At 46.3% G+C, this 26,409-nt stretch overlaps 1 protein-coding gene across 1 annotated transcript in view; it reads right to left on the reverse strand.

The window, feature by feature from the left end:
* GALNT14 (polypeptide N-acetylgalactosaminyltransferase 14) overlaps window positions 1-26,409 on the reverse strand; it is a 96,071-nt gene that overhangs the window by 29,105 nt on the left and 40,557 nt on the right. Inside the window, exons 3-4 of the mRNA XM_017812894.1 lie at window positions 9,920-10,018; window positions 1,076-1,143 (exon numbers count right to left, since the gene is read on the reverse strand). Coding sequence (XP_017668383.1) covers window positions 1,076-1,143; window positions 9,920-10,018 — 167 coding nt within the window. The remainder of the gene's footprint in view (window positions 1-1,075; window positions 1,144-9,919; window positions 10,019-26,409) is intronic.

A 26,409-nucleotide genomic window follows, 5' to 3' on the forward strand; every position in this document is an offset into this window, starting at 1 on the left:
TTGCACCTGCTCCTTTTCCCCATCACAGCCGTCCTGCTGCTTCCCAAACTTGTCTAGTCTGCCTGCCCCGAGTGCTGGAGCTACTCCAAAGCTCATCGTAATCACAGCAACTCCTTCCCCTAGCTTCAGCAACTTCCCAGGGAGGTGTCAATGACAGGAAGTGGGTCTTGTGTGAAATCTATCCCTAATGCTCTCTGAGGCAGCACCTATTTATAACATCCAAGAGCAAAGCCTAGATTCATGTTTTCAAAAACCTGTCTGGCTTTGTTTTCAGGTTTCCTAGTAAACGGCTACATTTTGCAGCTCCTTCAAATGTAAGTGTCACAGACCACTCAGATGGTTTATCATCCTTATTATGCCTGAGAGAGTATTTTTGAGCACTTACTCTCAGCACCTGGATCTTCAATTCGCGCATCGCACTGGGGAAGGTCTTTAGCTGGGGTGGTTTCCTGGGAGTCCCTGGGGCTTCAGCTACCTTCTACTGGAGATCAGACCTAACGATTTAACTTGTGTCATGCTATTAACTGAGAGAATAGCAGGAGGATGTGGGCAGGATGTGTGGTGCACAATGCTATTTATAGTGCCTCTCAGAAATGGGAAACCCACACAGGGAATCCTCATTATATGGGTGAAAAAAAATCAAGAGTTGCTGACCACCTACATAAATGTATACAGAACACATACATAGGTCCAAAGGGTCAGACTGTCATTATTCCCTGCAATTCCAGTGGTATCAACCCAGAACTGCTCCTGGCTGCAGCTGAAAGCCAGATCAGACACACCACAGCTGTGGTAGGATACAACATGTAAGGACTGGATTCATGTCTATTGGGCATAAAAACAATTTGCCGTGTGCTTTTCTTGTATTATTTTCATGAAAAGAGATTTGATCATTTGGAACTTGAATTCTACGTGGCGATGCAAACCCAGCACAGCAGGGTTTGCTCTCCACAGCTACACAGCTTGGAATTTCCTTCCACTTCAGCAAACTCTCTCCCATCTCTGTGTGCATCCCAGTCTCTCACAGGCTCTTTCAGTTTGGCCTCTTGCTTTTAACACAGAAAGGGTCACTTACGATCATCACTGTAGTCATCCACTAGTATGATTTCATGGACGAGGTGCACTGGGGTGCGGTTCAGCACGCTAAAGAATGAAGAGAGAAAATCCATGACAGTGCTTGACCAAATTAACAACCCAGCAAACGGAGTGGAAAAACCTAGGAACTGATCTCTGCCAAAGCACAGAAGACCAGGCTTGGATTTCCAGAAAGGATATACTAGATAAGACCCAGAAATCACTCCCCCCCCACCCTCCCAGTAATCTACAGTGCCAGGCTATCAACTCCCTGTAGCCTGACCTAAGAGCCAAGTGCCCAGTATTCCTGGAAAATACCTGAGATTCACCCTTATCACCGTTGTGAGCAAAAGCAGAGCACCACGTAAAGCCAGGAAAAACCGGCTTTTTAGCAACATGCACATTGCACTGGGATTCCTAACTGGGCTTACAGCAAAGCTGCTGTCACCCCAACACCTCCTCTGGGGCTAATGATACGGTGTCCAGCAACGGCAGGGCCAACACAGAGAAAATTACCCAGCTCAAACCCATCTTTACACAGCTCACAGCTGCGGCAGGACAACTCCTGTTTTTATCCATGAGCTGATTGTATTTCAGAGGCTGCCGAGAGGATAAGAGCAGGGTTGGAGCGCATCTAGTTAATGAAAGAGAGAGGCTGGAGGATGTGGTTCACAGCTCCCTCCATGTGGACAGACACTGTGAAACATGGCTGAAAGCTACAATCTTCCCTTAATTATGCCACCAAGGGTTTTTTTAGTATTATTATTATTATTATTAAAAAGCCTAGACCTGTTCTTTCTCTTTCTCTCACAGCGCAGAGTTTGGCAGAACTATACAAGCTTAAAATCCTGCCCCAGCAAAGGGTCAAGGCTGACTTCTTGAAGCAGAAACCCCAGGACATCCCAAAAGTCTCCTAAGTGCTTGGCTTGGGCTTTGATAATGCCAGTTAGGTTGTACAGGCTTTTCCAGCATTTAAACTTCTTTGTCTTCATCCTGAGTGTGGTTCCTTTTTCACACAGGATTTAAAATCCCCCCAAATTTCAGACCTTCAAAATTCTCACCGGCATTAGAGGGCAGTCACCTGACTAGCTAACAACCTTAAAGCCCCTGATCCCTGCAGATCCTCATTAACAGGTTTTCCCAGTCTCTCAGGCTCCCAAAACTCCAGCAAAAAAAAAAAAAAAGAAAGCCTGGAAGTCTGGAAAAACCACATCCCTGTCCCAGACCCCAGTCACGAGGGCTACAAAGGACAGGATCCCCAGGGGACATGGGTGCTTGGGAGCCACACTGGCAGAAATGCAGAAGGGTCTCACAGCCTCACCCCTGGATATCTGAGGACATTCACCAAAGGGCTGCATTTCTCTGATGAAACCTTCTTCATGAGAACTCACGAGACTACTCCACCCAGGGGGTGGCCCTTGCCAGGTGTCTGCTGCCTGCACTGGTGTACATCCCCCACCCCCCCCTCCAGGTGCTAGAAATACAACCCTCCAGAGAACTGAGCTGGATTTTTTTGGAAGGCGTACAGGATATCCCAAGGTAGATGCTTGAAACAGAATCACAGAATCACAGAATGATTTGGTTTGGAAGAGACCTTAAAGATCATCTAGTTACAACCCCACTGTCATGGGAAGGGATGCCTTCCACTAGACCAGAGTACTCGATGCCCCATTCAATCTGGTCTTGAACACGTCCAGTAAATGGACATCTGCCAGTTCTCTGTGTCTCACCACCCTCCCAGTAAAGAATTTCTTCTATATATAATGGATGCTCCCTGAATGTTGGTTTTGTTTTTTTTTTTCCCTCAGCAGAAATCCTGAAAAAAGGGGGTTTCATATCAGACTGGAGTGGGTAAGCCTGGCACCTCCCTTGTGGAGGTCCTCAAAAATCACTTCCAAGAATGACTTTCCCTGGAAACACAAACTCTTCCAGTTTCAGGATCTTAGCAAAAACCATTATTTTCCCCCACTTCAGATGCCTTGCATGCTAATGTCGGAGTGGGAAGGGAATAAAAGGTGCTGTCCCCTACGCAACAGCAGCTGTGGCCACCTTGACAACACTGTGGCTTGTACCAAGCAGAGTTAGACAACACCGCCTCACCAACATCTGGAGCCTGTTACTGGGAAAAAGTGCCTGAGCGCCCCTCCTCCCGCTGGGGCACACAGAACAATTTAGATGTGCTGTTTCCACCTGTCAAGTGTTTTTTAATTATTATTATTAATAGGTTTGTTATTTTTTAAAAATCCCCACACGCGAGAGCTGAGTTCAGCAAATTACCACAGCCGAGCGTCAGTAGAGAGAGACAGGAGAGCAATATCACGCTCAGTGGAATATTTAACAAGCGCTGATTGCCTGGAAACCTAACTCAGTGAAACCTGCAGGAAAGAAGCAGGCTTGTAAAAGAGCTAGCGAAATAAATAAATAACCCATGGAGAGCAGGAGAGGAGGAGGCAGCGGGCAACTTGAACGTTCAAATCCTGCCTCTGCCTAGTCTCCCCTACGGATTCGGCAGCCCAAAGTGCAATGCAGGGCTTCACTCTAGGGGAAGGCAGACACGAAGGGGCTGATTCTTGCTTTTGCTGGTACCAGCCAGAATAACTCAACCAAAACCGTGGCACTTGGCTGTGTAGACTCAGACCTGGGCTCTAAGTGGTACTCAATGCCTTTGAAGGAATTACCTCCGAGGCAGCTCTTACGGAAGAAAATCCAGCATGAAAATTCCCATGGTGCTGGGTCAGGAAGATGTGTAGCCCCGCCTCTGCTCTGCTGCTCCTTCTGTTCCCAGGTTAAGAAACTTGCTGCCAACCCTATGCCTGGACTTGCCACACCATAGATCATGGAACTTGTCCCCTGAATGCCACCAATGGCCATCTCTGGGATGCAGAGTGCTGACCAGAGGGGGAGGGAAAATTTAGCCAGCATGCTGACCTACAAGGGAAGGGCGTCTCCAAGGACTGCTCTGGCTCCATAAACCCTCATCCTTCCATGGGGTTAATGACAGACACCACTGTGGGTGACACAGCACCCCCTCATCCTGTATCATCACAGCCCTCTCCCATCAAATCTCTTGTGGGCCTCCCTTACCACATGACACTTTTCCAAAACTCCAGTGAACAACTCACCCTCACCCTGGTGAGGGTGGTCCAAAGGCTGGCTCTAAGGGACCTGATGTTCACTGATTTCAGCACTCTTTGAGCTTATTATTGCCCTTACAAGTCTATGCACAGACCCCAGCAAGCCCAAAAACTGCTGCTAAGCTAAAGGCACCTTGATGAAGGCACAAAGAGATCCAAAGGCTGCAATACCACAACCATAGCCCACTTCCCTACTCAGCCAAGAGCAAGTATGCTGGCTTTCCTGCAGAGCCACATCCACATCTCCAACACATTTTCTGCCTGTGCTCTATTAATCACATGATAATGCACACGATGTTGGAAACACAGAAGACTATAAACACCCCTCCTGCAGCAGTCCTTGGGGAGGATGGGAAACGGAGGCACCAAATCCTGCACATTTTCAACGTTATGGGGATTTTTTTTCAGACAGACTACAAAAGCACTTCTAAAAATTCAAAGCCGTTTTTTCTATTACTTTTGCCTCTGCTTAGCTTTGATTTTTTTTTTAATACTTTCTTTTCTTTATGTCTGTGCATGGCTTTTTTTCCCCTTTTATATGGGTAAAATCAGAAGACAATATTGTAGTGCTTTGAAGTTACTCTGCTATTTATAGATTTCTTTCCCTGAAATCAAACATAGGCAGGTATATACTGCATTGATAGGCACATTTTAACAAATGAAACAGCTTTTATGTGCTGTTGAGACAGAGATCACAACATTTTCTCCCTTAAATTGCCACAAGTCCTGTTACTATTGAAATGAAAACTCATGCCTCTAGTCCAGAAAGTGCTTACATTTACTCAATACATTAAGACCAGATTCACTACTGAATTATCTTGTAAAGTCAATGCTGAAATTTTCTTTTATTTCAATGGATTTAGCAGATCTTATGCAGATGTAGCCATGGAGAATTTCACCCTAAATTTTCATCATTAAGGTCCTTCTTCCATCATCCTCAACAATTTGGGATCCCTTTCCACCTACCTGGAGGTGGATCTAGCAATTTCACCTCGAAATAAATACCAGTGCAAAAGTCATCCTGACATATAAGACATGGAAAATGTTCACGTGGAGGAGTTTAGACCTTCTGACCAAAAGTCAGTATATTTTCAGTCATCACCCAGAATACCACTTGCTTTAGAGAGATGGCTGTGGACATTGATCCTCGGGAACTCATGAACCCATTAATTCTCTCCATGGTAACATATTGGGACTTGTTGGGGGAAAAAAAAACCACCTCTGGGAGTATAATAAAGCGTACAAAGGGCTAAGGGTCACAATTATCGAAATCAGACCACGAGTGCGGAGAGAAAATGCCCGCCAAAATGAGCTGCTTCAACAACCCCAAATGGCTAATTATGTGGGAAGAGAGACATCACACCAAGAATAACCATAATGAGCTTTGATTACACTGCGGCTTTTGCATTTTATTCTTTCAAATACCCACCAAGCTCTTTGAAATTCAAGGGTTCTCTTATGTTAACATCAAAAGGTAAAAGCGCATGGAGGGCTGTGTACTCAGTCACCACAAGAGATGATTAGCAAATTAAGAAAAAAAAAAAAAGCCCAGGGTTTAAGGAAAAAGCAGGGGAAAAAAAAGAAATGAAAAAATAGTCAGCACAAAGTGCTAATTATACAGTGTCTGTGCAACACCTGGCTTGTTTTTGCTTCTCTAATCAGGCTCATTTCAGTTATGGCACAGACTCTATGTGGTGCCAACGCTGCCGAAGCAAGGAGGTGCGTGGCTTTGTCACCTCCCTGTCTCAGATGTGTCTGGATGCAGACAAGTTACTGGCATGAGAGGAAGGTGTGAGGTGCTGGCTGCCCAGGACATCACTTCTCTTACTTATAAGCACTGGAAAATAAAAGGCATGATATTCTCTCTGCTAATTAATGACCTAAATATTTGATGTGGTATTCACAGCACTCGCATCGGGACTTTTGCCAAAGGATGTATTTTGGTTTGTCAGCAAGAGGTAAATAATTAAAGTTTCCTTATTCCTGCTCTGAGCTCCCCAGCTGCAAGTTTGAAGAATAAATAAGTAAAAACCACTCAGCAGAGTAAACGGGACTGTCTCCCTCTCTGCCCGGCAGGTCACCCACACAACAGGATTAAGATTCCCTTGCTAAATGCAGGCTAGCATAGGACGGAAAGACAGAAAAGAAGAAATTGCTTGTTTTGTTTTTCTTTTTTAATTATAAATGCCTCTGTACTGCTTAATTTCTCCCTTGCGGCTTCATTCCCATGTTGGGTTTACTTACATGGTCCCATCCCCATACTGTTGGAGACTCTCACCATCTTTAAGGCACTGAGTTTTGGAGCTTGAAGCTGAACCACAGAGGGATAAGGAACTTGTTCAAGGTCATTTGAAAAGTGAGCGGTTGAAACAATCCAATGGTACTTTCTCCCGTCTGCACAGTTTAAAAAAATAGTAAAAAATCTCAAGAGCTGCTTTGCTATTCACCATCTCCTCCTTTCTGGCCTCTTCTCCCCTTTTCTATTTGCCTTTCTCACGACAGCCACCCCCTACTACCTGGGCAGTTGTACGTATTCACAAGTATAGTTGCACCACATGCATTTATAAACGCTGACTACACTATTTGCAGAGATTTGGGCATTCGATTAATTTGGCCTCTTTTTTTTTTCCCCCTGCTTTACTTCCAGCTGGCAAATGGTCAAAGATCATGAAACTTTTAAATGAATTCATTATTCAACACAGTCCACTAGCTTTTCCCAATAGCTCTGACAATGCAAAATGTTCATAAACGAACCGTCCCAAACACTCACAACGTGACTTGCGTAAGGGGTGCTGTGGAGGCCACGTGTTGCTGCCTCTGCTTCACAGGTCAGAGCACTCACATCCCTACCAAGAGCCACATGAAACAAACTGAGCCTGCCACACAGCTCAGCCTCAACACTCAGGAAACATTAAAGCTCTCAAGCACCCAGGAAAATCACAGGAATAGCAAAATCCTTCCTGCTTATCATGTACGTAGTCTCTTCTGCAAGAGGCCATTTCGTCCCCCAATAGATGGTGCCTTTACCAGCATTTCCCTCTGCCACTCCTCTGTGTTTACATGGAGTCCTGCAGGAAGTGTCTCCTTTGCAGGGGTGGTGCCCTATGGTATCACGGCTTTGGACAAGCCAAGCAATGTCCCTTTGCCCTGTTTCTTGCTCCTGCTATGGCAATTAACTGAAAACATTGTTTCTGCAACAAGGCTGGAAAATCCAGTATACCGGAACTCAGAAAACCAGGTTTGCAATTCAAAATCTTCTACCAGCCGCAGCCAGATCTGTTACTCAATCTGTCCACCTGGGTTATCCCAAGAGTGCACCATGGAGTTGTACTAGGGAGAATAGGGCAGAACAAGCGGCCAATTTACTCACCACTAAACTCAAAGCACTTGGCCACAGACTGTCCCAAAAGGCACAAAGCACTGTCAGGAGGACAGAGTTTGTTTTGAATGGCCAAGGAAAATGATCCATGTTGTTACAGCCACTGTGGGATGGAGTTATATGGAAGATCTAATTAAGCTAAGTATTTGCTGAGCAAGAGGGGAAAAAACCCAAGCAGTCAGAAGGCACAGCAAATTAACCTACAGAGGCTAAAGAGGCAGATGAGCTCTCAGCTGGGTTCAAAAAGAGGCAGAGAGGTGGCAATATGTGCCCAGTAGCCACCAGAGAGGAGCAGAACAGGAGCCATGTCACCAGCACAACTTGCCACCAAGGGTTGGTATCCCTAGCATTGGTTGGATGAAAGCAAGTCCCTGTGCACTGCATCCAGGAGGAAAAGAGTAAACCCTGATGTCAAGAGGCCACCTCCAAGCCATGGGGACCAGAAAAAGGAGGGTCAACTGAGGATCTCAGCCCAGGGGGAGGCAGAGAAGATGTGGGACCCAAGGCTGTCATCTCAGTTCCTCACTGCCTGGGCTTGCCTCTGTGGTGCAGCTCAGTGGAATGCTCCGTGGAGCTCTGGCATTGTCTGGAGATCAACCTTAGAGAAACAGGGCTCAGAAGGGGCCCCAGAATTGGGGAAAAACTCTCCAGACAAACAGGAGTGCTGGAATTGCCAGGGCACATAAGCAAGAAGGAGCAGTGCACATGGGCAAAACTGTGGTGGAAATCACACACAGCCAGGTAAGGAAGGCAGTAAAGCCAACTAATCAAGTTAAGCAAACAAAATAAGAGGAACAAGGAAGAAAGTAATTTTATAGCTGGAAATCAGAAACTTCAGAAAACAATAACCTAGAAGAAGGAAAAATTCAATCTATCTGTATTTCTAACCTTACCATCACTGCAATGAACAGTTCTCTAATGAAGCCAGATATGGGGGATCCAGGTATAAGAGCTATATTATGCATCTAACATTTTTCATGTGACAACATTACTCATGATCGTACCTGGCAGGACAGTCAAGTGCTGAGTTATGAGGAGAAATGAGATCAAAGTCCATCCCTGCACTTAAAGCTTCCTATGTCTCAGTGGGGGCCAGAGGACTGCACCTGCCATCTCTGTTACAATTAGTTTTGGAGAATGGCAAATTTATGCAAGGCACTGTAAAGACAAAAGAGAGGGTTCAAGATCAAGGAGGTGGCACAGAGCACCAAGTGTCAGTATCACCCAAAATCCACACATCCTAGAGAGAGAAAGCAGTGACAGATTATTAAGTGTGAAAGAAGGAGATGGGATTGGGCACGAAACCATAAAGCAAAGAAGGAATTCAATTTCAGGACTGTCAAACTCATTTGTGGTCCTGAGTGTGCTCACCTGAGGAAGGATGCTGTTTTCAGAGAAAAGTTCAGCAAGGATGTGATAGTGAACAGGGAATGACTGAAGCCTCCCTGTAACCAGCAACCCCAGTCTGACCAGTACCAATGATAGCAAGCGGTCCCTGGGGATGCCAGGGTTTAAAAGACAAGACTTGCAGCAGGGCACAAATCTTTACAATGTGGACACGAGATGCACCTGCAATACACTTACTATTGGCACAGATCAGAGTGCATCCAAGCTTGCTACAGAGGAACCCACCAGCCTAGACCTGGAGACAGTCCCCTTGAAGGTGCGGTGGGCACACCTCACCAGTTCTTCCCACAAGAGAACTTGCAGATTCAAGGCACATATTGGGATTAAAAACTGATTTGAAAAACCTGCAGTGAAAATGAAGCCTTTAGTCTATTCACTACAGCAAAACACAGCCAAGAACAAACCAACAAATGAAGGAATGGCCACATGCCCAGAGCGCTCCACCGTGTACCCGCAGGAGTACAGAAACCATCTTTAAAAACCTAGTCTGCATGTGTGCCATTAGGGCTTCTCAATTAGCAAGCCTTTCTGGCACTCGATGGCTCACTGGAGAAGCTCAAACAGCACTACCAGAGAAAATATCTGTAGAATGATAGCTGTCCCTAGAGGACTGGGAGAAAATACAGCTGAGCTCTGATACCCAGCTGGATATAAAAGCTCTTATCCCAGACTTTGTCTCATCTGCTAACGCTCCCCAAGTGTTTCCCGTGCTAGACCCTGCAAAGGGGGCACAGCTCCTTACTTTCCTGAGCATCCCACTGTAAAAGCTACTTCTCTAAGACCAACTTTCACTCTAATTTCTCCCGGACATCATTTGAGACCACAGCTGGTCCCATTGCTACAGTGAGTGCAAACAGATTCTGCCTTTATTCGTGAAAACCTCTAGCTCACTCACCACTTTTTAAGAGATCACCAGAGCTCTTACCTCCGAATTGTCCTTAGCAGGGTTGACCTGGCCTCGTTGTGGAAGGTGATGATGACACTGGTTGGTGGGAGGTCCTGGCCATAGTGCAAAGTTGTACACCTGGGGAAGGAGAGAGAAGAAAAGGCCATTCAGGTACTGGAATTCAAAGTGAGAGCTTACTTAATTTACATAGACAGCAGAGCTCATCAGTAAATGGTCCTCCAGCCACTATTACAAATAAATAAATAAGAGCTTTTCTGTCTGAATCTCGAAAATGCCAAGTAAGTCACTGAGGATTAAAGCAGCAAAGAACTTAACTGTCATTGATAGGAAGGGATGAGAAGGGATGCCCAGTGGGCAGCCCTTTCCTCTAACCAACGTTTCCCAGCTAGTACTCTCACACCCACCCAGCTGGTGGCACCAGCAGAGGTAAGAGCATCCTTGCAACTCCAGCTCCAAGCCACCTCACTCCCAACCTCCCAAGGAAGCAATTTCCACCAGCTGGTTGCAAGGTAAGCCAAGTCCTGTTTCTAAATTGATTGTTTCCTTATTCATTCTGCCTTAATGGCATAACCGAACTACAGGGAAGATTGGGATTTAAAACTTTCCAAACCCACAACTGTGACCACGGCCCCTGCTGCCTCCTTCCCAGGAGGAAATGTCACAGACTCAGTAATTACTCTGACCTTTAGCTGATTACATTTGTGACTTTTATAGACCGATACCAACATATTCCTTGCTCAGAAAATCCAGATACACCTCTTACATCTATGATGCTCTTTCCAGGTCTCTATCAGTCCCCGTGATGACACAACAGCAGCAGGAGCCCATACCCAGCCTGAGGAGCCCTCCATCACAGCCATTATGTCCCTTCACATCCACATGCCAATCACCTGCTGCTGTGTCACTGCCCAGGTGCTACCACTACTATCCTCAAATCAAGCAGAAAAAAAGGACTGAGCAACCACTATTAGTTTGCTCCCACCAAGTTCTGGAGCATAGTATCTGCAAGGTGAAGTAAAAACAGATGGGTAAACTAAGCTAGGTATGGAGAGGAGAAAGCAGGTAAGAGTAGCCAGATATTACTGGTTTATGCTATTGAACATGGTTATGTTGCACGTGTGAAGAGCCAAAATGCTTGAGATATTATTTTTGACAACATTTTCCGTCTTCAAAATTTTTAATTTTGAAATTGCATTTCCAATTATCTACAAAGTGAACTAAATTAAAGGAAAAAGCGTGCAACAGGTGAAACAATTCCAAAGATAAGAAAAAAATGATATCTTGAATGGGACAAAATATTTCCAAGATCATGCTATATCACTTGCTGTTTTCTCTCATTGTTTCACTCAAAACCATCTCCAAATCCTGCTTCAACCTGACCAAAAGCAGTTTTCTCATTGTTTTAGCCAGAAATTCACAATCAAGCCAATTCTAATTCTAGGTACGTCCCCAAAGGATGTCAAAGTTGCACAGCTATTCCATATGCAGGAGAAAGTTCAGTAACATTGCCCTGTGTGACAACACCCTCATTCATCAAAATTACATCTCAGGGATGCCGAAAACAGAGGGTTTCTGAATTATGAAACAGCACTGGGTCACGCCCTGAGCTGCTCCCCCGGGTCACTGCAGCCCCGTGCATTATCCAGTAACCAGCTCCAGCTGAGCCTTCCCAAACTGATGTGATGAGAAAGAAGTGGCTGTTCAGCTCCTGTTTTGCCATGCTCAGGCTCAGCTCTCGCTTGCTTTGCGGAGCTCCAGGGACAGACTGTGGCAACTGCCTCTCCCTGTGCTATTTATACACTGTTCCCAGATGCGTGTCCTTCCACCCACTTCCAGCGGGGTTCTGTGGAGCAAACAAGGGAAGCTATTTCTAGAAAAGAATGAAAGAGGGTGGAAAACATAAAGTCATCAATACTTTACTTATGTTATTACAACAGCTAAGGAGCTAATAAATAAAGCAGCAGCGTGTGCGGGCTGTACCACCCACCAGTGGGAGTGCTGGGAATATTGCAACCCTGGCTGAGCGCTCCAGCAGCCCGATGAAGGCTCCTCGTGCGCAACAACTTGCTTCTACAACTCCAGATGTCTGTGCACCAGATTGGCCTCACTAGACAACATGCATCTGGGAAAGGCTGAAATGTCTCATATGAGCACCTCTAGAGCTTAGTCACTGGTGCTGCAACCCATCCCTGGCTTCTGTTTAACAAGACTCATTGCATTCCAAAGGGACCAGTGACTGTGCTGCTGCGGAGCAGGCAGGGACCTGGCAGCACCCCCTGCCTTGCTTTGTCTCTGTGGCCAGTACTACATCACAGCTGGGACTTGCCTCTCCCAGACACCAGTCCGAAAAGTGTTAGGCTGAGCTGCTGCATCTGCCAGCGCCCCTCCTCTGTGGTTCCTTTGTGGCCCTGACTCTGCCCTTGCCCAATATTTTACCCCTGGGCTATTCTTTCAGGAGCCCTCCCAAAGTTTCCTCCAGTTGGTCCCTTTTTTTTTCCTTCCTCCCTCAGTATAACTGCAGTGAAATATCCTGGCTCCCCAGAAGGCAGATTTCAGTTTAAGTTGTTGACTACAAGTGTTTTTTTGGCACTTACTTGGGTAATAAAAACCACAGCTTGGAAAAGCATTAAATCCAGCATGTCCAGAATTATTTTGTGTGACAATTACATCTGGGGTAATTTCAATTTAATACCTCACTGCAAGTGAAAATTGCAGCATGCAGCCCTAAAATTGCTGTAATAATGAAAATAAACCTGCTAAGAGCTGCCTGTGCTACCTCAGGCTGTCGCTGGATAAACGTTTTGTGCCACTTTTGGTATTTCATAGGTCACCCAATTGCCAAAAAAAAAAGAAAAAAAGAAAAAAAAAGAAAAAAAAAAGGAAAAAAAAACCCAAACCACAAAAAAAACCCTCAAACGAGAAACAACACCCATACATTTGCAGAAAACCAATGGAAGTTTGGTTTGGTTCGTTTTAAATTGTTAAAAAAAAAAAAAAAGGTAAAAAAAGAGTAATGACTGCACTGCCTATAGTTGCAGTGTGCTGAAACTCTCTGGCTAAAGTCATGTAAAGTTTGATGCTTTGAAACCTTGCAGCAGGACTGGGGAGCAATCCTAGCACAGCAAGCGCTAGCAGGAATGCTGCTGGCCTGAAGTGCCTGCAATTTGGGCTGCTCCACCAACTCCTAATATCTGGGGGACTGAAAGAAGACAGAAGCCAGGCTGGCCTGCCCTAAACACCTCAGAGAGAGCACCCAGATGGAGAAACAATTCTTATTTCCTCCTGCAAACCCAGAAGTCAAACTTTCATTTTACGGAAGTTTCACTTTTCTGTTTTAAAGTTTTTTCCCCATTAAAAACTGAAATAATTTCAGAACTAGAAAGTTATGAAAAGAGCATTCTGGCTGAAAACACCTTGGAGTCACCCTTGGAAAATCCCAGCCTGAAATAGTTGCTTGTTATACTTCTTTCAGGGTGGACAGAGCAACACATCTCCATGTTCCCAATATGCCACTAACAGCTCAGGAATAAATTACAGAGCGCTTGTTTGTGGGGACAGGAAGCAGACAGACAGGAAGCACTCATTGCAGGAATTGCATATAGTCCCAAACTTTGGACGCTCCAGAATTCCTCACAGGCCTCCGAAGTTCCTTACTAAATATTTTTTCTTGAGTTTCTTTGACCCTTGTGCTCCTGGTGAACGGTGTGGTATCACAGATACATGGCCTATGCACACAGCTGCCCCCGCATCCCTAGAGATCCTCCTGATGGGGCAACACACATGCTCATTCCCAGGGAATTTCAACCCATTTAACATTTAAAATGTCAAACTTAATTCATAGTGCCCCCCACCAAACCAAGGCCCACCTTGCAAACACGGCTACGCAGCACAATGGTAAAGACTAACAGTGTGAACGGAGACGGACCCTGCTCTGCAACCTCTTCCAGTCCTTCACAGGCTCATCCAGAGTGTTTTCTCCTTGACACCTGACATCCCATGCCCACAGAGCTGTGACACGTCTCTCAAACCCCACCTCTTATATTCACCCTCTCCTGTGCCTTGTTAACTTCCTTCAAGAAATCAAGAAATAATTATCATCATTTCACTACCCTAGACTCCTCTGCCAGGCTTCTGCTCATTCTTTTGTTCTACTTCAACGGCCATCACCTGCCAACAACTCCGCTTTGAATTTTTAATGCTTTTCATGAAGTCCAAACTCTCCCTTCAACACAGCTCACCTCTCCCAAAAGACTCTCTGCATATTTATTTCAAACAGCCAGCTGCATCAGACAGAGCTACATCACCCTTCCTGCCTGGCTCCTCTCTTCTCCTTGGAAACACACGGGAGGGCAGTCTCATCGCCACACATCTAAACCAAGGGTATTTGGGGTTTTCTCCACACTGTGCACTCACAGCGACCCAGAGGACAGGGACATGCCATCACAAACATCATGGGTTCACTCCCCACCCTCCGATGGACAAACTACTTTGGGTTTCAGATGACATTCCTCAAGTCTGACTAGCTCTCCAAATTTGATGGCTCTCTTGAGTGAAGACACTTGCAAGAGTCATGTCACAGCAGTGCAGCCACCAAGAGCTGCACGTTAGACTTGGACGCTCCACCAGAAGCAGAGAAGAACTTGGTGGAGAGAGGGGAAAGGCATGAAAAGTCCTTTTAGCTCACAGAAAGAGTGAAATAAATTACACAAATCACAAAGGAAGAGTTCATACTAGTGCCAAAGCTCTTTGCTCACACTCATGCTGAAAGGAGGGCTCTTGCCAGCCTGGTCCTCTGAGGGGACTCAGCCAGTCAGGACTGGAGCAAGCCTGGCCTTGGCCTGGACCAAGTTATTGCTGCCTGGGAGAAGCCTATACAGCTTTGCTCAGGCTACACACCAGCCAGTTAATGACTGCCTTCCAGGGACACTGGTGTCACCCCACACCCAGCTGGAGAGACAGTGGTAGGGAAAGTGGAGGAGAAAGACCAGAGATGCTGAAAACACATCTGTACCTTACCAAAGAGACAGGAGCCAATTCACTACTGGAAATGGATGACAGTTCAGGAAAGAAATATGAGGAGAGCTTTCTTTAATAATTTTTCTTTCTTATCACAAAAAACAGCTCAGCCTTCTCTGGTTTGAACTCTTTCACTTAACTACTACAGTCATGCATCCTTGGTGTAGTCACACCAATTCCTTCCACCATGACCCCAGAGGAAACCAAAACAAGTCTTGACAACCAACAGGTGTGAAAAATTTCTCCCTCAAAAGGCAAATGAAAATTACTGCCCCAGGGAGCAAGGAGGCCACCCACCATAGGGAAGTAAACAGTCGCCAGTGGGAAGGAAAGGATTAGAGCCCCAGTTGCCCTGCCTTGGCCAGTAGCAAACATACCCAGGTTCTGCACACCTGTAGGGATGGCAAGACATGCAGGCACTTTGGTTATACCTCTCAGGGTGGCATAGCCCCAGTCAGTGGGAAACCATTGTGCTTAAACCCTGTCTTTGAGCTGAAACAAAATTCACAGAATCATAAAATCATAGAATGTTTTGGGTTGGAAGGTACCTTAAAGATCATCTAGTTCCAACTCCACCTTGCACTAGACCAGGTTGCTCTAAGCCCCATCCAACACTTGAACACTTACAGGGATGGGGCATCCACAACGTCTCTGGGCAACCTGTGGCAGCGCCTCACCACTCTCACAGTAAAGAATTTCTTCCTATTACCTGATCTGTTTTTTCTACGAAAATACTCTAAAAATAGGGACCCTGGACACGGTGTGATATAAAACTATATAGCAATGTATGTGCCAACTCATATGGAAGCTAATAAGTTCATAGAGTTAACTGCTGGACACCTCACTTGACCTCTGGGTAACACAGTCTCTGGCATTTTTCCCAGTTATTTCTGCATTTCTCAGTTATCCATGCATTAAGCCCAGTGACTTGTGTCTGACTGCAGAGCACCTTTCAAAAAATCATTACCTGATGACCTCCAGAGATGGAAAATCCAAGGTGCGCTGTTCATGTTACAGTCAATGCATCAGTCTCATACAACAGTATAAATGGGATGTGACAATTCAGTATTTGCATGACCAGAGCACACAGAGGGGTCAGTGACCTTCTTCATGGTATTCACCTCCATCAACACCCTTGGTTCTTCTTGACTCTCCTCAAGCATCCTTCCTGCATGTTGCTTCAAAATACTTTTTCACTCAGCTTTGACAAAATCCTACTTTGTCTTCCCAAGACATGCCCTCCTCCTTCTGTGGGTATGCTCTGCCCCTCCTCAGTCAGGATGAGGCTGCCAAACAGAGGCCTGACCATGGTCTGCCTCACTGCACATCTCCAGCAGCACCCAGGGCTTTGCCAGGGCACAGCTGCCAGCAGTGAACCAGCTGCTGGCACATCCTGCACTTGGAGTTGCGTCTGAGACAAAGATCTACTGAGAAAGTTCTGGGGTTCCATCCGTAATGCCAGGAGCTTTGATGTTGACCACACCACCAGGACACACCACAGTTTGAGCATGAACATTGCTGCTCAGAGCACATATGTGACCTTTGTAGCACGATAGGAAAAGCAGTGGCTGCAGGAATTGCAACCAACTACAGACCTTCTTGTGTCTATCCTGGCCCTGCAGGGCCACCTAAGGCTGGCCATGACAGTGGGCAGGTTGGTGCTACTGAAACACCAAAAGACCTGAAGCAAAGAGAGACAGAGGCTGAAAAAAACAGCTGGAAGGCAGAATAATCCGGAAAACAGCTGTACCAAAAGGAAAGAAGGGACGAGGAGTCAGATGTCAGCTGGCAGCACCACGTGATTGCAGGGAATTGCAGGGATTGCTCAGGTTTGGCTTGCCAAAGTGAAAAAATATCCTTGAGAAAGGTCAGTAGGATTTCTCTGTGCTGGACTGGCATGTGCCTCAGGTTTGCATTCCCAAAAAGGGACTTAAAAATCCCTAGGGTGGCATGCAACAGGGGCTGCTGGGGCTGGGAGAAACAGGGGTGATCCAAAGAGAGGAATCCCTGGTTTAGCAGATGACTCGAGGGTCTACAGGGGCTTGAGCAACAGTGGGAAGGCACATTTGCAACAAAAATTCAATGGTGTTTAGCCTCAGAGCTAACAAGGAGTTATTTAGCAGGCTCTAACTAGATGCAATTGGATAAAACCGTAAGGAAGACCATCAGGAAAAAACTGCCAGGGCAGTGAACCAGTTCTGGCTGTAAATTAGACTCCCAGAGGAACCTGTCCAAGTCTCCACCTCCCCCCTCCCCAGCACAGGCTACTGCAAAAATACCAGAACATGCACAAAAGAAGAGAGCCCTCCTGAGGGCAGGAGATGATGCAGCCGCTTCCCTTCAGCCTCCTTGTTCTTCTGAAGTCTATGTCCTACCATGGGTGTGACGGTCGGAGACTGAAGGCGAGCAGCTCCAAGCCCTGGCAGGGGACCAGCACGCACTATGCCCACCAGGACAGCGTCCTGCAAATTGGCTGAACTCAACCGTGGGTTGACAAAGAAGGACATTTTTCTACACAGCTTCTGGAAGTTGAAACAGTGCTATATTTGGCTACCATACAATTAGTATTTCCTCTAACTCACTGCCTCTTTCGGTTCTCTTTCTTTCTTTTCCCTGCAAGATAGATATCTAAAAAATTAATCAAACGGCTAAATTTGAAGTAAGGGGGAAATGCAAGAAGGCAAAAATAACCTTCTGTGCACATGACATGCTGCTGCCTGTGAACCTCAAAACTGATGAGACGTTTGCATTTATAATTTATTAAAAATTTGCTGGATTTTTGTCTTTGGAAAAGGGGAGGGGGAAAAAAGAGAATCTATTAAACAGGAAAGAAAGAATAGCACGGCTGCATTTAAAAACAAGTTAAACCAGAACACGTGTCTTGATTTTCGAAGCAGCTCATGAATAATTCAGACTTCTAGAGCCCTCCCCACAGACTTAGGGTCTGTCTTACTTCTTGACTCCATCCACCCTTCCTTCCTCAGAATTGATGCAAAAAGAAAAACGGAGCCAACAAAAGTGAAAAGAAGAAAACAAAATGAAAAAAAAAAAAGAACCTTCTTTGTTTTGAGTAGAATTTTAATCTTTGGCCAAATTTCTGAAACCAGTTTTACTGGAATACCAGAGCTGATGGCAAAGGTTTTCACCTGGTGAAAGTAAAAGCAAAATCTGGCACCTTGTACCTTCCTGGAAAGCCACCAATCCATTATTAAAGTTCTTTAGAAGCCAGGACAGCCTGAAATTACATTTCAGAGGGTTGGAACCATGGATATAAAGATTCCTTAGGGAGGATGCTTTCTGACCAGAGCTTCCTGGCACCACACGGCAAATTAAAGCAGAGGAAGCCCCCATCCTCACAACATCTCCTTAGTCTCAGCTGGAGAAGCACAAATCCAGCTCCATGCTGTGATAGCTCAAAACCACTTTAAACATGTAGGGAGCTGCAGTGCTTATAGCAAAAATCCACGCAAATAGCCCCGAAACAGGACCTGTGATTGCCCTTTTGCTGCAGTTGATAGAGTAGGGACTTTAAGGCGCTGGATAGCCGAAAAAAACAAATGAGAGTTTGATGGAGGAAACTGTCTCATGGCCTCAATTATCAACAGGAGCAAGCCTCGGAGAATTAGTTCCATTATTTACTAATACTTGACTTTGATTTCAGCCTACACAAACATATTGGGTCAATAGAAATACTGAGACAAGCACAGAAGTTAAATGAACAACTTCATTCTGTCAGAATTACTTGGAGCAAGTTATCAAAGTAATCGATGGCATGTAATAACCATAAGACAAGCGGTCAATACATTATAGCAGTCTAAGGCAGGGGATGGTTTTAGCGGACAGTGATCAATGGCACCCCAGGAGTGCCAAAGCACTTGGTGATGAAGTGATGCCCATCATGAAATCATCAGAGGGCCTTGGTGTGGTTCATGTGGGTGCAGCATCACCCTCTGCAAAGGGCACCCAAACAAGCAAGGTTTTCTCTTCCCTATAAAAAACCCAGGATCCTGCACATGGGGCTTAAAAAGGAGATCCCATGCCTCCATGGATTGACCGGTGTTGGCACAGCCACCCCAGGGGCTGTGGTCAATCCTGGTCTATCGGAGACCCCCATCCCTCTCTTCATTGGGAAGAAGCCCCTCTCCCTGGTGCAGTGACTGCCACAGTGATACCACATCCTCCCACCAGTGGTTCCTGCATCCGCCAACTCACATTGCAGCATCACTTCCACTCCAGCACATCATTTGTTCCCAAGGAGCCCAATGTGTACTTTTCATCTGATACTCAAAATCACTTTCTTTTAAATACAGCTTGTCATTTTCAGATGACTAAAGTGTCAAAAACATTTGAGATCTAAATGAAATTTTTCCCTTTTCAGGATGAGAAAAACAGATTCCTTCAGCTTTAAGTTTTCCCATCTTTTTACTTTCAGATTCACCAAAAGCTTTGCTTCTGGTTTATCCTGAAATTGCTACCTCCTGGCTTTTCTTTTTCTTAAACAACCAAAGAAACATGGTTATTCACTCAGCTCTACTGAGCCCTGTCTACCCACACAGCCAGCAAATTCAGGCTGCAGAGATGTGGCACCGACAACATGGACATAAGCCAGGTGTGGGGAGTGGAGTGGATCCCACCACCCACTCTGTCTCAATTTCCAGCTTCAGGCTCTTGAACACAAGCAGCGGTGCCCGTACCCAGACACTGTTCACCTTGAAATGGAGCAGCTCATCCTCAGGGTGCAGTGACTGGCAGGTCACTGTCTTTCATTAAATTCCCAGCTCTCTCTCCTCCGCGTCCCCCATCGTGACAGGGACACGTGGTAAGATCATTGCTCCACAGACAGATATCTCGGGAACCAGCTTTTATCTCTGGATGAATGTGTCACAAAAGTGGAGCTAATTAACTGGGTCTCTGTTTTTGAAAAAGGTTAATATTTTATCACATGTCTTCTGTCTTGAGGAATAATTATCCCTGGCAGTACTAGCTCTGCCATTTCCCAAGGGACTGAGCAAGAGACTGGAGGCTGGAGAGAGACACGTGGTATTGATGGATAGGCAGCAGCTCAACTCTGGGCTAACAGTACATCTAACCAGCGGTCACTTCTCAACACAAACCAACCTGCCACAGAATATTAACAGAGGCAAAATCCTGTTCCTGTACATATTCTGCTTGTCCATTCCATGCCCTCAGGTGGAGGGGATACTTTAAACCAAGGCACTGCGACGCAGCCAAGAGTTTCTCAGCACTGACACTGGAGCACCAGTCCAAGTCCCTTCTCCCCAGGAACCGCTGCCAGCGCCAGCTCTGAGACAGTCTCTTCCCTTGTTGCTCCAGCACCCCAGTCTGCATAATAAAAGGGAAATCCCAAAGGCTTTCCTAACTCTTCCATCCCAAAACAAACCTGTTCTTATGGGGGGAACCAACCACTGAAGCAAATTCCCATAGGGACTGCACAGAAGAAGGCTGCCGCAGTTAAGTCCTCATCAAAGGTACAGTGCACAACATCTCTCCATGAGGCTGCCAAGAACAGGGCTGGCATACAAGCAGGGTAAATGAAGGAACTGAAAAAGGATGAGGGAAGGGTCATTTCAGATCGACCCAGAACTATTTTGTGCATGCATTTTTCTTGGCAAAATGCAGAGGATGGGTGGGTGGGGAATTTCCAAAATGAAATCAAAACTGTCTCATAGGGAAACAAAGCCAAAATAACTTAGGGGAAAGAAATCTGTCACTTGGAGAAGGGGGAGAAACTGTTCTCAGCTTTCTTCTCTCTGAAACAGCAACTTTCGGCAAGGAAAATGTAAGCCCACAAAATAAAGGTATTCTCCAGGGAAGAGACAGCTGGGATGGAAGCTGTGCCTGCTCCCAAGTGAGGTCCTCAGATTATTTCTGTGAGGGTGCCTGTCCCGTGCAGATGCTCTTCCTACCCAGTAAGACACTGTGCAGCTGGAAGAAGGGACAACTTGGATAAACAAAACACAGCAATGAGAAGTTTAGTATTATACCATGATGTTTGCTGGAACAGCCCAGTCACCCCCACTGCCAGCAGCCGGGTTCTGAGACACGGAGTCTGAGACACCTACAGACTCCCTCAGTACCCACGCTGCCGATCCCCTTTGCCCTGCAGACATCTTCTAGCCAAGAACACAACTCAGGAATCGTTTCTGCTCACTGTGCAGACAGGTGCCACAACTCACACTCCTAGGCACAGCCCTCTCAGAGATAACTGGCTTTACCCTCCAGAAAAAGAAATGAGTAACAGCCACTTAACTGACACATCCTCCTGCATCTACAACACCCGCCTATACACTTCCATCAGCTCCTCATACAGTCTAGCTCGCTCCTCAGCTCGTTCTCAAGAGTTTCCCTCATTCTCCTCATATAAGAAAAGGAAAAGAAGAGGGGAGGAATAGCACTGCAGAATAAGCACCATCACATCTGCCATCGCCCTACAGCATCCATAATTGAGACACAACCAACTCTGCTCCTGGAGAAACACCAGCCTACCTCTACTCCAGCACCCCTTCCCAGAACCATTTTTAATGAAAGCCCCTCAGCCTGCCTTTTCTCTAGGCAGCCCCTCAAGATACAAAACTGCACCATCTCACGGCACTTCAGCTCCTGCCCCCTTGGTGACTGCGAACATCCACAGTCAGAGCCCATGACTCCAGGGCGCGATTTGCAACCTGGGATCAGTTGAGCTGTGGTCCAAAATCATGAGTGGAGCCACTGCACTGCCAGGGTGAGGAAGATATAGCATCTCTGAAACCAAAAAGTTGGCAAGAGGTCCTTTTCCTGCGATGCAGTTAGACTGGCAGTGACAATGACCCTCTCTCTATGCCAAGAAGGCAGTGTTGACTGACCTGACCCACCACCTCTAGCTTCAGGGAGTGCTTGGGTAGGGCTTGGAGGGCAGGGCAGCACCACAGGCTGTCTCAGACATCAAAGCAAAATCTGGGATTGGGTTGGGATCTCAATGCTTGGAAGCCTCTCTCCTCCCCAGGGTGATCTGTGCAAGTCACACAGGGTGGTTTGGATGTCCGTGATGTCCAGGGAACACACTAACTCCCAGTAAAAGCATGGGCAGAGCCAACATGGGCAATGTCAGAAGCCCTGTCACACCTGAGGAGGGAAGAAGGGGCTCTTCAGGACAAGTAAATGTTGGGATGATGGTCCAGGAGCATTGGCCAAGGATAGCTCTCAGCTCAGGCATGGGCAGCCATCTCAGGGGAGATGTAACTTCTCTCAGTGCTCAAACCCGCTATAACCCCATTACATGCAGACCCGTCTCATCAAGTCTTTCTTTCTCCACCACATTCAAAAAAAACCCCAAAACCAAGAGGCCTTCAGAAGAGGACATTACACAGAAAGATATTTGAAAAAAGATCATTGCATTCATCAATTTTAGTCCCCTCCAGCCACTAATCCCTGCCTCAGAAGCCATCAGGTCTACCTGGCCTGCTCCTCAAGCCCTCCACCTCCTGGCAAGGTACCCCACAGGCCATCAGACAACAAACATGGGGCAGCAAATGCACAGACAATGTCACATCTTGGGGTGGCCACAGACATTCCCAGTCTGGGGACTTGGTACTCGCCAGCCATTTCCCAGGATGTGAATGTCCAGCTCAGTTCACAGTTGGTGAGTTCCCAGACAGATCCATCATATTTCTTGCATAAGCTCTCCAGGAGCAGTAGGTGCAACTGTTGGAAAGAGGCACCTTAATGCAGGTGTTCCCACATTTATGCCAGACACTACCTCCAGCAGAAGCAGATGAACATGAAACACTAGATTTTTGCAGTGCCAAAATGGTCCAGCGAATATTTCCCTCCACTTTCAAGCTACCTAATGGAGTGGAGACTCCATGGGATTTTTGTCCTTGACCAAGTTTTCTCAAGCTTTTCTCAACCCCATCAGAGGCAAAGCCTTGTAAAGTTAAACCAGAGAAGATACACGAGTGCAGTAATTAAGTGCATCACTCTTAAGTGATGACGAACCTCAAAAGAGAAGACGACAGAATTCCCCTCACTGCTGTCCCACAAAGAATGACCTGAGGCCACCAAACATATCAACATCACCCAAGCAGCAGCACAGACTCCTGTGCTTATTAATCACACGGATGAAGGTCTCCAGTCACCTCGGCAGTCCTTCGGGACGACCACACAGCAATGCACAGATTTCATACACAGATTTTCTACTGACATAACGATCAATCCTGGGAAAGCCGACAGGCAGTGAGGACAGGAAGTTTTATCAGGCACGGTTCGATGTGCACCTACCCCTCCTCTCATTGAAATGCTCTTGCTAAGAGTGACTGGACAAGATACAGTTAACACAAGCACTGCAAGGACAGCAACTCCAGCAACTTCAAAGCTTATTACCCAATCACAGGCAGCTGGGGGAAAAGAACTACAAATTCCATGCGCTGCAACCAAGGTTTTTACATTACATACAGCTTTTACAAAATGCTGGGGGCAAGCCTGAGGGGCAGGAGTCCCAATGGGCTCATTGGTTTCTGCACTGAGACAAACCTGGGCTGATTACATAGCTGACCCAGCTTTGAGCAGGAGGCTGGATTAGAGACCTCCTGTGGTCTCTTCCAGCCTGAATTACTCTATGATCTTATGAAGTGACTGCTTCTGATTAATAGCTGTCTTGCTTTCCTTGCTTAGCTGACAAGAACTGCAAATCTCAGTACTCCTTGTTCTCTGTGCTACCTGAAAACAATCTCTCCGTGTTTTGATCACATACCTGTTCCTTAAATCCCCTTGGAGTTTCAAGCTCAAATTCACCCAGAAAACCAAGTGCAAAATGCCACTATGTGTGGTGAGCACTCCAGATGGACCGAATCTACAATGTGCAGAACTGAGCTCTTCTGAGTGAAACACACAGATTTTCACTCACCTATACTCTTAGGTTGGTCAGGTTTAGCCAACAGACACACAAAAAGAACAGTGTCAGCACAAACTGGCCATCACAATCAAGAGATGCTGGTACAGCTCCCTGACAGGGGCTGGGAGGCCAAAATAACTACTGCATGGTAGTTTGGGGGATGCAGTGCACTCCCTTAGTCAAACTATGCCTCATCCTTAAGTCTTTGGCCAGATAGGACCTTCCCAGTTTGCATACCCTAACTGTACTTTGGGCTTCATGCTTCTGTTCAGCCAAAAGCCTCAGCTCTCCAGCAATACGTGGGTCCAAACTGTAAGTGGCAGTAAGTGTAAACTCTAGCACAAAGCTATACATAGTGGGGCTTGATAAGGGGAGCTCCATACTGGGTCTTCTGTTAGCAGACTGCAAATTTTCCCAGCTAGGGGAACTGACTGCTAGTAACCAACGTGTTTAAGAAAGATGTGAATTCCTGGAGTGCTGAAGAGCTTGAAAACAGGGTAACTATAATAAGAAGAGGTAATAACGACAATTCCCTAAAAAATAAAATAAATCTCAGCATCACATGACAATCCACTCTTACATAGACAGTACGGCTGGATCTCAAATAGTTGGTCAGTGGTTGGCAATAGTGTGGAGAGCGAGCTGGCTGCCCAAAGCTGTGTCTCTCACAGACTTTCACCTGCCCAACTGCATTAATAAAAGCTATACAACATACTAAGATACATCCCCAATTCGTGCTAGCTATTTCTACCACTGTCAAAGGGTTACCTGGTTGCACACAAGAGGCGTGAGCAATACTCTCTCTGCCCAGCCCGTGAAAAGTTTCAAACTGAGGCCACAAAAGCCATCTCACCAATGGCAGAAACAAAACCTTGGCCAATACAGGCAGTTCTAGCTTATCCCCAAAACATAAGCCAGTCTCTGCTCTACTTAATGGACTGTTCTCATATATTCATCCCAAGAGATCTCAGTCTAAGGAGGTGACGGAAAAACACAGTGTAGAGTGCTAACCTCTTGGGGTCTGGTGTCCAAGAGATGAAAGCAATCATGCTGTTTCCTAATGGAGATATTTTCGTCTCAAATGCATTTTCCACCATAGATTTGTGTAACTGCTTGCCTGCAGGATCATGCTGTGCTCTTGCTGTCACTAGAAATAAGGAGATCAAGACCAAAGACAGGGGGACCCCAGATCTTCTCTTACCCAGCATACTTCAGCCTTAAAGTGCTTTGCATCTTTTGAGAGATCCAGGGACAGCCCTCATGCATATACGACTTTGCCCAAATGTGATAAATTTTATTTTGTAATGAAATGACAAATATCCTGGCCCTGCCCAGAGAACAGTGTAACAGCTGTAATAACAGATCAAGGGACAGAAAAACTCCTGAGGATATTGCTGGCAGCCACACAGCAGCTAATAATGAACACCAAAAGCAAGAAGAGACCTGTACCCCCCTACGTCCAGCCACTCCAAGCCCTCATGAGGTACTGCCACTCTTCTCCCCTCAGGATATCACACATTTCTCATGGGGGAGCACCCACACAGGGACCCTGAGCGCACACAAGAGGGTGCAGGACAGAGCAAACACAGCAGAATGCACGCATGGCCACACAGGGACACCTTTTCCAGCTTTCAACAATGCCAGGTTCAGAGATGTGGCAGCATTTGAGCACTCCCTCTCCCCCATCCTCCTCATCTGGCTCCCTCCTTCACATCTTAGAGTGTACAGCTCCATCCATCCTCACGGACAGGTGTCCATCCACCTGCACTGCACTCAAGGCTCCTCTGCCCAGACCTGCTCCACTCCCTGCTGCCCCACCACCCCTCTGCCCCGAGCAGATGAACCCAGCAGCATCAGGCACAGGGAGACCACACGCGCATGCACCCATACCCACACCACTTCTTGCCCTGGTCTACCACACAGTTCATCTTAAGTCAGCAACTCACAAGGCACTGCTTCAGTAAGCAAATTTTAAAAATAATAATCCCTTGGGATTTAGTCTGCGTTACGCAGGAAAGTGGATTAGCTCAGCTACAGTCCAGAGGCAAAAGTGAAAAAATGTATGGAGTCAGCAAAGGGAAAGGCAACAGTAGGCCAGAAAAACCTCTAGGTTTGGTTCTCAAGGTCCACATGGGTAACATCCCTGCAAGCCTTCCCTCGAATTCAAAGTGTGTTTGGCCACGTGCTAGGCATTTACCTGCTTCTGCATTTCTAATGTTCAGGTGGAACTGAGGACAACAGAGCAGAGCAGAGCCTTCGATCCGCCTTGTCTGGGCTTTTCCACACATGTCATTCTCCAGACACTAAGTTCTGTTGGGGACTCTCAAGAAACCAGGCAAGAAAGGTAAGATGCTTAAACTCCTATGTGAGGTACAAAATGGATTTCTAGATGCTGAGACCCAGTGTTCACCTCCAGTCACCTCAAAGTGGTTTTGGTCTAGCAGGAAAGGAAGTTGAAAGAAGACACAGCAATGTGAGAAGTCCAACGGCATCATAAACATGCTAATCCAAAGGCAATGCTGTCAAAAACTACTTTTCTCCTCTTTGACTCTTCACTTCCAAGAAGACGCTACAGTATTTTCAATGCACTTGACTACTTGCC

This window comes from Lepidothrix coronata, unplaced genomic scaffold (genome assembly GCF_001604755.1).
Source record: "Lepidothrix coronata isolate B3197 unplaced genomic scaffold, Lepidothrix_coronata-1.0 Scaffold38, whole genome shotgun sequence".
NCBI lineage: Eukaryota > Metazoa > Chordata > Aves > Passeriformes > Pipridae > Lepidothrix > Lepidothrix coronata.